The sequence below is a fragment of the Podarcis tiliguerta genome (assembly GCF_965153285.1).
Source record: "Podarcis tiliguerta genome assembly, chromosome: Z".
Taxonomy (NCBI): Eukaryota; Metazoa; Chordata; class Lepidosauria; order Squamata; family Lacertidae; genus Podarcis; species Podarcis tiliguerta.
The window spans coordinates 14849287-14863008 of record NC_139553.1 but is presented as its reverse complement, the minus strand read 5'-3'; the positions used below and the strand labels follow the sequence as shown (position 1 = coordinate 14863008).

At 44.6% G+C, this 13722-nt stretch overlaps 1 protein-coding gene across 1 annotated transcript in view; it reads left to right on the top strand.

Annotated features, from left to right (window-relative positions):
• Positions 1–7539, top strand: part of CFAP77 (cilia and flagella associated protein 77) — a 93568-nt gene extending 86029 nt beyond the window's left edge. The window contains exon 6 of the mRNA XM_083424023.1: positions 7231–7539. Coding sequence (XP_083280149.1) covers positions 7231–7359 — 129 coding nt within the window. The 3' untranslated portion in view covers positions 7360–7539. The remainder of the gene's footprint in view (positions 1–7230) is intronic.
• The last annotated feature ends 6183 nt before the right edge of the window (positions 7540–13722 follow it).

Genomic DNA, 13722 nt, shown 5'->3' with positions numbered 1-13722 from the left:
TCCTGAGTTTGGTTCTGTTGCAGACAGAGATAACATCAGCTTTCTCAAATATATATATTTTTAAATACCTGCTACCACGCTCTCTGCCACTTGTCACAGCATTTGTTGACAACCCTATTGAAGGTGGCTCTTGGCGTGATGGAGACCGATCTTTCACTCCCAGACAGTTTATGAAAAGGAGGGGGGTTTGAAGGGACGGAGGGGGCGGGGTAGAGGAGGCTGAGAACACATCAATACCAAGGATTTTTTTAAAAGGACCTCCGCAGCCGCCATCAGCTGATGAGGCTCCTCACCTGAGCCCCCCAGCGCACCGCCTCCAATTAAATCAAAATGGTCTGTTTTTAATGGTCTTTTACACTGACAAGTGGGCGATCATTCTGGGCCACGCTAGCTGTCAGGCATCCGAAGCAAAATCTCCGTTGATAATGCCCAATGGTTCCAATTAGGAACCGAGGCCGCGCCTGGCGCGCTAACGATCCCCCAGCTTCCCCCTAGGCCCCTTCGGCGCTGGCTGTTGCACGGTACCTCCGCCTCCTCCGCCACAAATTACTGACACAAAACGGAGGCGCCCCGGCGTCTCCTCACCACGCCAGGCCCAGGCTTGTAGGGCTTAATGAGGCGATGGAAGTTTTTTTTTTCCTCCCGCCTTTCCCGCTAAAATCTTTTCTTGTTTGACAGCTGCTCGAGTGTTGACCTTATAAAAGATTTAGTGTTTCTCATTATTTTCTGCCAAGCCTCGCAAGTGATGGCTTTTGCGGATATCATTTGCATCTGTGTGTGTGTGTATATACAGAGAGATGTGGTATAGGGTGTGTACCTGAGCACAGCTGTGTGTTTCCGGGTTCCAGGGGCGACACTGTTGTTCCCTTCTCCGATAAAGGCCTCATGTCTTTAAACTCCCCCAGGCCACAAAAATAAGAGATGGGTTTGCCAGGGAAGAAACTCAAATTAGTAGGTGCTTTAACAACAACAGCAACAAAACACTCACAACAAGTGCCAGCCCTATGAGGCCAGAGGCAGAGGGCCTCAAGCACTCTTGAGCAATGTATGCATTCAGGAGGAATGCTCATGGTATGCAGGAGGCAGGGAGTTGTGCATTCCCCGCCACATCAAAAACTCACCGCCCTGGGAAAGCTAGCACGTCACCAAGTCAGGATCTAGCTTGGCTTATCTTCACAATCTGCTACTTTTTCTGTGGATAAGAGAGGTTTGTTTGGTTTAGTTTTGTGGGGCACATCACCATTTCAGTGTTTTCTGTCTGGCTGTGCATCTTCCTCGTGCATTGAGACATCAGAAGGGAATTTGGCACAAAATATTCAGAGCACACCATTCCCAGCTCTCCTGGCTTGGCATGGTCTAGGGAAGGCCAAATCGCACCACTTGCCCTTAAGTCTGTCGTAACTGTGATTCCTGGTGCATACTTAAGATCACATTTGCACATCAGGCTGAGGGGGGCAAGTCAGGTCAATCTGTATAGGAATGATCCAATACAAAAATTTGCAAACCTACCTAGAAGAGTGATTTTCCTAGATTTTGTGTTCCTGTCCCTGGTAAAACAAAAAACAAAACACTGTTCCTGGTTTTTGTTTAGGGGGAGATTTTGTTTTCATTCTTACTATGCAGTAGCAGACTTTATGTGTTTATTTAATCTACAGGTGGTGACCATTCTGTGTGTGTCTGTTTGACACGTGACCACTGACGCTTGCGTAGTTTTTGGCCCTGGAAGAGGGCAGGGGTGGAATGGGCTTACGCACGACTGCTGACGTGCACAATGAACCAGAACACAACTCCCGCACAAAAAGGGAGTTGCCTCTATTTATCACATTTATATCCCACCATTCCACCATGGATCTCAAGGTGATCCACAGTTCTCCCCCTCCTCATTTAATCCCCACAACAACCCTGTGAGGTAGGTTAGGCTGAGAAACAGTGACTGGCCCAGGATCACCCAGTGAGCTTCATGGCCGAGTGGGGATTTGAATCCTGGCCTCCTGGGTCCTAGACCAATACTCAAACTACTAGACCACACTGGCTTCTTAAGTGACTTCCACCCCACCCTGGTGTACAGGTGTTAAATCTCTGATAGGGGTGGGCAAGAGGAGAAGCAGTTGTACTTTGACTCAGTTACATACTAGAATGCCTGATTTTGGGAAGGGGGGGTTGCACCCGAATCATGATTAATGTTATACACATTATTTACACACAGAGACAAGTTTATTTTCATAATGCACTTGATGAGATTATTGGATGTGGTCTTGAATCATAGAATCAGGTATCAGAGGGGACTCAAAGAGCATTCTAGTCCAACCCTTGAAATGCGTAGGAGAGTGGTTAAAATCCTGCAGAAATTTCATCAGAAATTGAAAGCTCTCCATGCTAGGCACCCTCACATGTGCTTGTTCCAAAACCAGCAACAAGTTTAGACTTCCTGAAAAATAAAACCATGAATATTGACTGAGGGAGTCTTATCCAAACCTGGGATGTGCTTGTTTTATCATTTTAAAGCATTATTTTGCTACAACTGTTGTTGTTTTTTAAGTACAGGGGTGGCTTAGGGATGTGTCTCATGCTCCTGGTACTTTGTTCTGGCCCTAACACTAGGGGTTCCCATGGAATCTAATCTGTTTGTATTCTAATACAAACTGACCTCTTAGAGTCCCAGCCTTACTGGGATCCACAGGACTCCAGGGAACTGGGAACTCTGATGGGCAGCCAATCCTAGCTGGGAACTTCCTACACAAGCAGCCTGAGTACAACCTCCACTGCAAAGGAAAGTGGACTACCTAATATCATGGCAGCTGTCAATGTCATTGACAAGTGATTGACTATGCCCACCTATGATCAATGATCCTGGGTGGAATTTAACATCTATGCAGAGGATGTTGCTAGACCAGCTAGACTTCACAGTCTTCATGGCAACCATTACACTGTCTCAAATTGTCATCTATCTAAAACACTGAGCCGGGCATGATTTAGTCTCTGCTCAGAGCGATGTGAGGGATGACTTGAGGGTACAGGATGCTGGTGTCACACTGCCATGGTCTGAGCACCAACTGGCAAAATTTGGATTGGTGGTGGCAGTCACACCCCTTGTAAGGGTGGTAGACCTGTTTGGAAGGTCTATCTCCCAGGAGACTGATGGAACCTGATGGATTCCTGAATGTTCTGTGGGATTTTCCAGTGGTGAAAGCCGACAATCACAGTGAAGCCATGGTCAGAATGATGACAACAATTAATTTATATATCACTTACATGCCAAAAAGGCTTCTAAGAGGTTTAAAAGTGTAAAACCACTGGTAAAAATAAATCTGCAAGTAATTAAAATATGCAAGAAAAAAAATTCTGCCAGAATGTTTAAAACCTCAAAAATTAAAGTTTACAATGCAACAAACCTTTAATCAGCATAGCAAGACAGTGCAACAATTGAAATTATTCATTGAGGAGGTTCAGGTCAAGTTGGAGGTCAGGGGAACAGTTGTCTAAACAGGCATGACTTCAATAGCCAGGGGAATGCCAATGCTGATGGGGCTCTCCCATTTCTGCAGGGTAGGCATTGCACAACAATGGTGCTAACAGTGAAAAAAGCCCACCTCCACATTCCTGTGTTAAGAAGAGACGGGTGGTTTACACCATTGGCCCTGAGTGTCCACTATCAAAGCAACCAGAGCTGTGGATTTCAGGATCCCACCAACACATTTGGCAGGGTATACGTGTGTGTGTCACAGCTGGGGAGAGAAGGGTTACAGAGTAAATGTCATTTGATTTTCCAATACAGAGTTTAGAAGCAGAACAAGGGGTGATTAGGGTCTGACAGTTTTAATGCACAATCCTGTCGCTTTCTGCTGTCAGATACAGACCTCTAACCTCAAGTTCCCTTGCTGTGGCTTTAACGACTGACCTGGGATTAATCCATACTTTTCAAGTGCCCCTAATAATGAGAGAAGCTCTCATTTTTTTTTCAGAGAAATAAATAAATGGCATTATTCCTCTCTGGTGCTGAGACTAGGAATGTTTGTGCCCAGGCAAGCATTTTGCTCCCAAGAAACAAACCAGATCATACAAATTCAAAGAAAAAACTGTCTCTGAGAAATCTCAAACAAGAGTATAATGTGGGAATTACAACTAGACTGATTTGGAGATTATTTGGCAGACTCAGGAGCCAGAGAGTATCTACTGCTGAAAGGCTCACAGATGCTCACATAAACCTAACCTTTTCAGACCTTATTGTATCAAAACAACAATAGGACTGCTATCTGGTGCTTTCTAATCAGCATGATCTGGCCAGAGTAAAAGAGTTCCCACTTTCTCCCACCACTGCCTCTACAGCAGAGTTTCATGGCTGGATGTGATTCACTGTGTTAGTCTGTATTAGAGGCATTCCACCAGGCCGGCTGCTCATACTAAGCCTGACGGTTGCCTTTTTCATCTATTGCCTTGGAAGCATTTCTCCACATCCACCTCCCTGCCAATTTCTACAAGGGCCACCCTGATAACTCGTAGACATCCAGTGAGGTTGGACAGATAAAAGGAAGTACTGCTTCACGCAGCACATTTTTAAACTATGGAATTCACTCCCACAAGAGGCAGTGATGGCTACCAACCTACACAACTTTAAAAGAGGATTAGACAAGTTCATGGAGGAGGAGGTTTTTGATGGACACTAGCCATGATTGCTATGGTCAGGGGGAGTAATGCTTCTGAGCACTGTTTTCTGGAAATCACAGGAGGGGAGAGTGCTCTTGTGCTTGGGTTCTGGTTGAGGGTTTCGAACTGAGTCATCTTGTTGCCCACTGTGAGAACAGGAGGCTGGACTAGATGGGCCATTGGACTGATCCAACAGAGCTCTCTTGATGTTCTCATGAGACAAAGGGGGAGGAAGCTGACAGACAAGGGCCACTCCTGGACCAGATGTAAGAAGGCAGGTAGATGAGGACCAGCTGGAGGAGGATGGAGGGGGAGGGGAATGGCTGCACCTGTCATTGGCTCTGACTCCACCTTCAATTGGTCTCCCTACCTTCTTCCCCGTGACTCCCAATTACCCACAACTACTACCTGACTCCTCACATCTTAGCATGCACTGGGTGTGATTCCTGGCAAAAAGGAGCCCAGGCCAGATCAGGGACTCATACAGAGATGCAACAGAGACTCCCCTCTGTGAATGACACCTTGGGCTTACATTATTCTAATTATTAAGGCTCTAACAATGCCTCTTTTTTAGCATACACAGCAGACAGTTTGGGAATTCGTATTCTGAAAATGACATTGATGCAGAACCTAACAGTGTCTATCTGCTTAGTTCGAAGGGAGCCAAGGGGGATCCACCGCCCTCACCCTCAAAAAGAAAAAAGAAAAAGAAAGAAAGCCTGATTATACAGGAGTCTAATTATGGATTTAGATATCTAACTTGGAAAATGCCAAGTGATCTGCTCTAATGAGATTTGAGGACTTAATACCTGAATGTCCACAATTATCTTTGTAGCTGGAGGTTCGTCTGCCAATCAGAAAATTAGCCTTTGGTATCGGAGTAGTTCATTAAGCCTTGTTGATGATGGTAGGATAAGGTTCCCAAAATGGACCCGAGACAAAGGACTTAATCAACCATTCCCAGAGGGTGGGAAGCCTCATGGGCAGATTGGATAGTTAGAGGCAAGGAAACACCATTGAAAACAGGCAAGAACAGGTCGGCCTCCTAATTCTCCTGGACCTCTCCTAGGGAACTGCCTCAGACCAGGTTGAAAATCTAGACCAGTGCTTTCTACTCTGTCTAGCAGCCACCCTCAAGGGACACTGGCAGAAACTATTCTGTTCCATTACCTGTTCCCCATTCTGCCTGACTTAGGAGTGGGGAACATTTTTAGGCCAGAGGGCCATAATCTCTTCTGGGTAAGCTTGCAGGGACCATGTGCAGGTGGTGGGTGGGCCCAGAGGCAAAAGTGGGTGGAGCAACAAATGTAAATGTTACCTGGCAGCAGTATTATTATTATTATTATTATTATTATTATTATTATCACTTTCCCCATACAATCAACTCAAAGCAGCTTTCAGTAAGCTCCCACTCACACCCCATCCATTGCTCCACCCACTTTTGCTTCTGGCCCCACCCACCACTGTGATGTGGCCCCTGAAAGCATGCTCAAAAGGGAATGTGGCCCTCAGACTGGAAAAGGTTCGCCACCTTGTGCTGTAACAAAGAAGTTAGTAGATACACATCGAAAACCCACCTGAAAAGTTACACAAATATCCGCTTGTCTTCCATGGCTCATTTATGGCCTCTGTCTCCAAGTAGGAAGCCTTAGTCCTGCATTTTTTATGAATATGGAGGTGCTTTAGATTTTAGCATTAACTCTATGTTGGTTTTAATGAATGTTTGTAAGTCGCTTTGAGTTCTTTTGTGTAAGAAAAGAGACTAATAAGTAATAATAATAATAATAATAATAATAAGCATAATAATATCATGGCAGCTCGAATAGTAATTGCAAATCAGTGGCAAACAGCCCCAAATCTTACATGGGACACTTGGTACCATTAATATTGGAATATAACTTACAATGGGGGGAAATTATGCATAATCTGATATTTTGACAGGGACTAGAACCTATCTATATGATTTGGCATTCCTTTATTACATATACAGTGGAAACATCATTTCAAGACAACCTTCAGCAGCAGCCTGGCAAATCTGCAAAATTATTATTATTATTATTATTATTATTATTATTATGAAGGCAACTTTTATCCTTGCTTTCTTCATTGATGGCTTGGACTTTTTCATTCAACCCACATGCAAGTGTACCTTTTTCTCAGGACCGGCCCACCCATCAGGTGGGATAAGGAAACCACCTAAGGTGGCAAAAGGCCAAGAGGCAGCAGCCCCATGGGGGCGCTGCCTACCCCACCACTGGCAGCAGCAACCACACTGGCTTCTGGAGAAATCTTGCAAGCTCTCAGTGGAAGCTACTGCCGCCACTTTGCAGGCAAGTGGCACACAACCCATTTAAGTGAGGCAACAGCAGGGCAGCTACATTACCGTTTTGCCTCAGGCGTGTGTTCTGAAACAGAACACACGTCCTTTACTTATTCCATGTGCTTAGTTTATAGTTTTGTTTTTCATCTTTTAATATCCATCATTATAATTGTTTTCTCTGTTTCATGCGCATTATAAAATTAAATTTAAAAAATCATTGCAGCAACAACAATAATTTGACCAATGTCCATCTCATCTCCCTCCAGATATGTCCACACCTCTCCACCTTCCAAGACAAGGAATCGTACGAGAGGGCTCTGAAGGCCTTCCAGTCAGAAATCCCTGTGAGGCTTGGGCCCCTGGCACAGGGCCTTTACACCACCACTGCCTGCTAAGGATCATCCAGAGGAGAAAACAGAGAATAAAAGCTCCAGCTTCTGCACAGCCTGGGCATCCTACTATAATCTTCCATTGCATGTTTCAGATTTCAGGTCTATGTTTGTATTTGTGAAGTTGATTAAGCTCATAATTGACTAAGCACCTTCTGTCTCTACATTAAACATTTATTCAATTAATTCATTTTTCTGTTCATTCACTGGAAGCATTTTATTTATTTATTTTTTTAAAAACTCTGCTGTTGACCCAAAAAATGGTACTGTAGTAGCTTGCATAAGGTCAGGAATGAACAAGGCAGTCTCTGCCCCAAGGCCCTTACAAATCTAATAGCCCAGAGTTCATACTGCAAATACATTCTGACACTTTTAATGTTTCAGTTTCTTGTTTTTTTCTGTAAGCTGCTTAGAGGTTCTGTTTGCAATCAAGCAGTGTATAATTTTTGTGAAATAAAAGAAGCAGATAACGAAACAACACTATGTCACTCGCAGCTTTTAAAGAAGTGTGCTTAACATGACCATCCCCCCCCCCAAAAAAATGTTTATTGGTTTTTCAAAAAGGCAGCATGTGAGTAAAATAAACAATACATGAAACAAAAAAAGCATGTATATTGGAGCACTTATGCCAATTGTAGAAATAAAGGTGTAATTCAGTTATGTGTATTACAATAAAGAAGGTTCTGTGGTGGAAGCTGCCTTCAGAGTGCCTCGCACCATAAGAGACGGGGTAAAGTCACATGGAGACCAAGTACCCTCTCCATCACGAAGACAATGATCTGCTTACAGAATTTGCTCCCACCAGAGGCAGTGATGGCCACCAACCTCAACAGCTTTAAAATAGGATTAGACAAATTCATGGAGGAAAAGGCTATCAATGGCTGCTAGCCACGATGGTAACTAACTATGCTCTTCTTCCACAGCTGGAAACCACAGCTGGAAACCACAGGGTGGGAGAGGGCTCTTGCTTGCAGGGTTCTGCTTAGCCACTGTGAGAACAGGATGCTGCACTACATGGCCTGATCCAGCAGGCTCTTACAGCTGTATCAATCAAACAAGGGGGATAACGTGAGGATAAGACTGATAAAATGATGGGGCTGTAACACAGTTGATAATGTGTTCTGCCAGGGGGCTATATAATTCACTGTTTTTATTAATAAAACTCACAAGGGGGAATCATGCAAACATCAAAATGGTGTCCCCTAAGCACCCTGCAATGTCTTCAGCTACTGCAACACCCCACACTCTTGCAAGCCAACTATCATGAGAGGGGTTGGATGGAGACTATGACTGCTTTATTTCTGAAGCAGCACCAACAGCAACAAGAACTTAATCTAAAATGGGGTTAGGAACCTCAGACCTGGGGGCCAGAGGCAGCCCCCCCCCCCCAGCCCTCAGAACTCTCCCTAGGTCATGCCCTAATTTAGTGTTTGGAGTTTATATGTATTAGCGGACACTTTGCTTAGCAATAGATCCATCTGGAGCACACCTTACCCTGACTGCCATCACACTGAGTCACCTGAGTATGAAAGTAAGAAATTTAAGTTTATTGTAGGAAACGCACACTTGATAGAAAAAGATGCCCAGTTCTATCTAGTTAAGCTGCAGTGCTTGCTCTTTCATCTCCACAGGAGAGAGGGGCCTAAGAATGGGGTCTCCTCTCCCAAGGTGGAGAGAGCCAGAGGAGGGCAGGTGTGGGGTGAGGAAGAAGAGAAAGTCAAAAGAAATGGGGTGATGGAAGGTGGAGAGGGTTAAGTCCTCTATAGTTTGGAAGGCGTTTGACAATAGTGTTCTGTTCCTTCTCTGACAGTTCTCTAGATAGGGTGGGAGAGGGATAGAGAAGAGAGAGAAAGGGCTGACAGAAAGAGAAAGAGGTAGCAGTGAGGGAGAAAAGAAAGAGGAGGCAGCGAGAGAGAAAAAACGGGTGGCAGCAAGAAAGGGAAGAAAATGAGAGGGGAGGATGGCCCCTGACAGATTACCACCATGAGAATGTGACGCCCAGACAGAAGAGCGACTCCTCAACCCTGCCCAAAATCAAGATAATGCTTTGATCCTCTCAAAAGGAAGGCTTGTGTGTAGCTTCTAAGAAATGGAATGTTTTCTTAGACATTCAACAGCAGAGCATCGTCAAAGGCATTCTGGTAAAAGGAAACTAGTAAAAGTATAGGCCCAAAACCTAAGTTTGTTAGTCTTTCAGTATCACTAGAGTAGTTGCAATTTATTTTAAAAGTAGAGTAAATAACTGCAAAAGGTGATCTCAAAATAAGAGCCTAAGAAGAGCCTTCTGGATCATGCCAATGGCCCATCTAGTCCAGCATCCTGTTCTCACAGGGGCCAAGCAGATGCCCACAGTAAGAACCCAAGAACAAGAGTACTGTACTCTGCGCACCTGTGATTCCCAGCAGCTGTTATTTAGAGGATTTGTCCACACTTCTGCACGTCCCATGCTTAGAAAGCATGAGACCAATGGGTTTTCTGCCCCCTCCTATGCTTTCTAGGCGTGAGTATGAACAGTTGTTGTTTTTTTTAAATGTCCTGCTGCTATATCCCCAGGAAAACCCACTGCTTCCTGCTGAATTGGAACAAATGTCAATCTACAGGAAAGAAACAATTGATGTTCGTTCCGATTCAGAGGGAAACAGCAGGCTTTTCTGGGGGAAAGCAGCGAGGAAAGCAGCGTGGTCTAGCCCAGAGGCATACAGCCTCCAGAAGTGGATGTAGAACACTAGAAGAGCCTGACTGCTGAGTCAGGCCAATAACCCATTGAGTGCACCCCACAAACAGGACCTAAGTGCAACAAGCAAGCTCCCCACCTGCAACTAGTATTCAGAGCCATTCTGCCTCTGACCATAGAGGTACCAAGTGGCCATCGCAGCGAATAGTATCCTCCATGAATTTGCCTAATCCTCTTTTGAAAGGACATCCAAATCGGTGGCAGTCACTCCCTCTTGTGGCAACAAAATTCAATAGCTTAGTAATTCTGGCATGTGACTCGCACATACAGTTTTTGAAATGCAGTCTTGATTACCTGTAAGAGGCAAGTTTGCTGGGAACCCCTCTCCAAACTAAAACTCTTCTCTCTTCCCACTACTGCATTTGCTAACAGCTGCCATGGAGGGATTCCCTGCCTGGGCATTTTGTAACGGAGGTTCTCTGTCACTTGGGCTTCCCTTATGCCTTCCCTTGAAACATCCCACTTCCCAGATCGGATAGTCACTGTTCTTGCTTGCCTCCTATCTTTCAAATCACACACATACACACACACACACACACACACACACACACACACACACACACACAGACACGAATGCCTCCTTGTCCTGTAGTGACACCCACTGGTAACTCCAATGTCATTTCAAACTCCCATCAACCAAGTCCTTTTCTTCCCTTCCTTACATTCTCATCTCTCTTTTTGAAGGTGAATGACTTATATGGAAAAGCTGGCTCTCCTTTCCATTTAAAAATCATATTTCTGACACCCTTTCACCCCTTTTATTGCAATGAAACCTTGACCACATTCACACCATAGATTTAATGCACTGTGATACCACTTTCAACAGTTATGGCTTCCCCTAAATAATTCTGGGAACTATGGTTTGTCAAGGGTGCTGAGAGTTGTTAGAAGAAACCCCCCCCCCATTCCCCTCCCTGAGCTACAAATCCTGGAATGGTTTAACAATCAATCCCTTTTCACAGGAAACTCTGGGAATTAATGGTGGCTCTGTGTATCATTGCAGGTACTAGAACAGGCCAGTGGCGGAGCTTCATGCTCTGGCACCGAGGGTCGGAGAGCAGGCAGGGGCAGGGCGGGCCACCTGCGGGGGTGGGGCACCCAGCGCAGGGGGGGCACCTGCCATGGCACCCTGCCGTGATGGTGCTGCCGGGGGCGGTGCGCTCCCCCCGCACTCCTCTTCCACCAGTGGAACAGGCATAGGCAAACTCGGCCCTCCAGATGTTTTGGGACTACAACTCCCATCATCCCTAGCTAACAGGACCAGTGGTCAGGGATGATGGGAATTGTAGTCTCAAAAGATCTGGAGGGCCAAGTTTGCCTATGCCTGTACTAGAACATAAGAACCTGAGAAGAGGCTGCTGGGTCAGGCCAGTATTGCATCTGGTCCAGCATCCTATTATCACAGTGGTTACACACCTGGAGATGCCAGGGATTGAACCTGGGACCTTTTGAATGCAAAGCAGATGCTTTACCACTAAGCTACAGCCTCACAGCCCCTCTATCTGGATGGGGAGGTGTGTAGAAATTTCTGGGTTTTGTGTGGCTGGAAAATACTATACTATGAGAGTCACATCCAGTTCCCCACCCACTCTTGCCTCTGGCCCCACCCACCAGTGACCAACAGACCCTGGAAGGCAATGCTGGTCATTTCAAGACTGATGACATCATATTCTGGATGGCTATTTGACTATCCTCCAGATGCCAAAGAAATAAGCTTTTTTCGGGGGGGGGGGGGGAACCCTCAAGAGGACTCTGAGCAGGAGCATGAAGTACATTAGCATGCAAATATCAACAGACGTATAGTGTCCAGATCAAGGGATGTAATAGTACTGCTCTATTCTGCCTTGGTCAGATCCCACTTGGAGTCCTGTGTCCAGTTCTGGGCACCACAATTTAAAAGGGATATTGACAAGCAGGAATGTTTGCAGCGGAGGGTGACCAAGATGATCAAGGGTCTGGAAAGCCTTATGGGGAACAGTTGAAGGAGAGGGGTCTGTTTTGCCTGGAAAAGAAGAGACTGAGAGGCGATATGATAGCCATTTTCAAATGTCTAAAGGAAGATGAAGCAAGCTTGTTTTCTCCTGCTCTGGAGGGTAGGACTCGAACCAATGACTTCAGGCTCCAAGAAGGGAGATTCTGACTAAACATTAGGAAGAACTTTCTGACAGTAAGAGCTGTTGGACAGTGGAATGGGCTCTGGAGGTGGTGGACTCTCCTTTCTGGAGGTTTTGAAGCAGAGATTGGACGGCCAACTGTTATGGACGTTTTAGCTCAGTTTCCTGCATTGCGGGGAGGGGGAGGTGAACTAGATGACCCTTCCAACTCTACATTTCTATGATTCTATACCTGGCTAAGGGTTCAAATGGCTTTTTAATGTCTAAATAAATAAATAAATAAATGATTCCAGCCAACCAAAAAAGGCCTGAGACTTCTTGGTTAGTGACCCAGCTGCTGGTAAAGAAACATTATCAGTAATCAACAACCCTGTAAGGTGCGGTGCTGCTGTTACGACCATACTGCAGGTGAGAAAGGTAAGGCAAGTGCAGAGATGGAGCAAACAGCAATTTCAAAGCTCATTCCTCTGTCCCTTGGTCACTGCGCTACACAAGCTTCTTAAACCAAGATGATGAAAAGGATTGAAGTCACTCCCATATCAGGAAAAGTTAAATCCACCCCACTTGACCAGAATCTGCTTCTCAGAGGTACCCCTTGCCACTGAATATGGAAGTCTCAGTCAATGATCCCAGGCTAATAGAAATATATAGATCAATCCTCCATTAATATATGTGGGGTTTTTTTAAAAAAAGCTATCAGCTAGTGGCTGTCTTGTGGGAATGAATTCCATAAGCTGATTATGAATTTGTCTGTTCTGAACCTATTGAAACACAACGTAACATGGTCTACATTTGTAGTCCCTGAAAGCTTACATGCCTTAATAAATGTGTTAATCTTTCAGGAGTCACAAGACATCCCCCCCCCACACCTTTTTTTTTTTTTTTTTTTTTTTTGGCAACCCCTCTGGAAATAACACAATCTGATAATGCTACATTATAATAAAAACATATTCTTTAGCTTTGAAAAACAACACTTCCACCCTCACTCTCTCACACGCAGAAATTGTGAGAGGGTGGTTCTTATTATATATATATTTTAAAAATCAAGCAGCATTTCAGATATGGTGGCACTTTGGCTAATATGCCCTTTGATTCACATCACAGCAGCTGAAGATGGGAACCAAAAATGTTTTGTTTTTAGGATATTGTGCTGGTCTGTTATAACAGTCATTGCAATGTTAGTCCCTGTTATGTTAGTCACTATAATAAATATACGTTTTCTGGTCATTAATTGCTTCCTTCCAAGATCTAGAACAAACTTATCAGAAGTGCCGTTTAATGCTTCAGAAATTAGATAGAGAGACAAATAGAGGTGGATAATATACCATAGTCCTTATTAGTTATCATAATTTATTTATTTATTTATTTATTTATTTATACCCTGCCTTTTCCTGTTATGATACTCAGTGCTGCCTATAGATGCAAGAACTGCCAAAAACAAAGAATTAATTTTAAACAAAAAAAAAAAAACAAAAAACCAAAACCTCTCATTCCCACAAGAGGCAGCGATGGCCACCAACT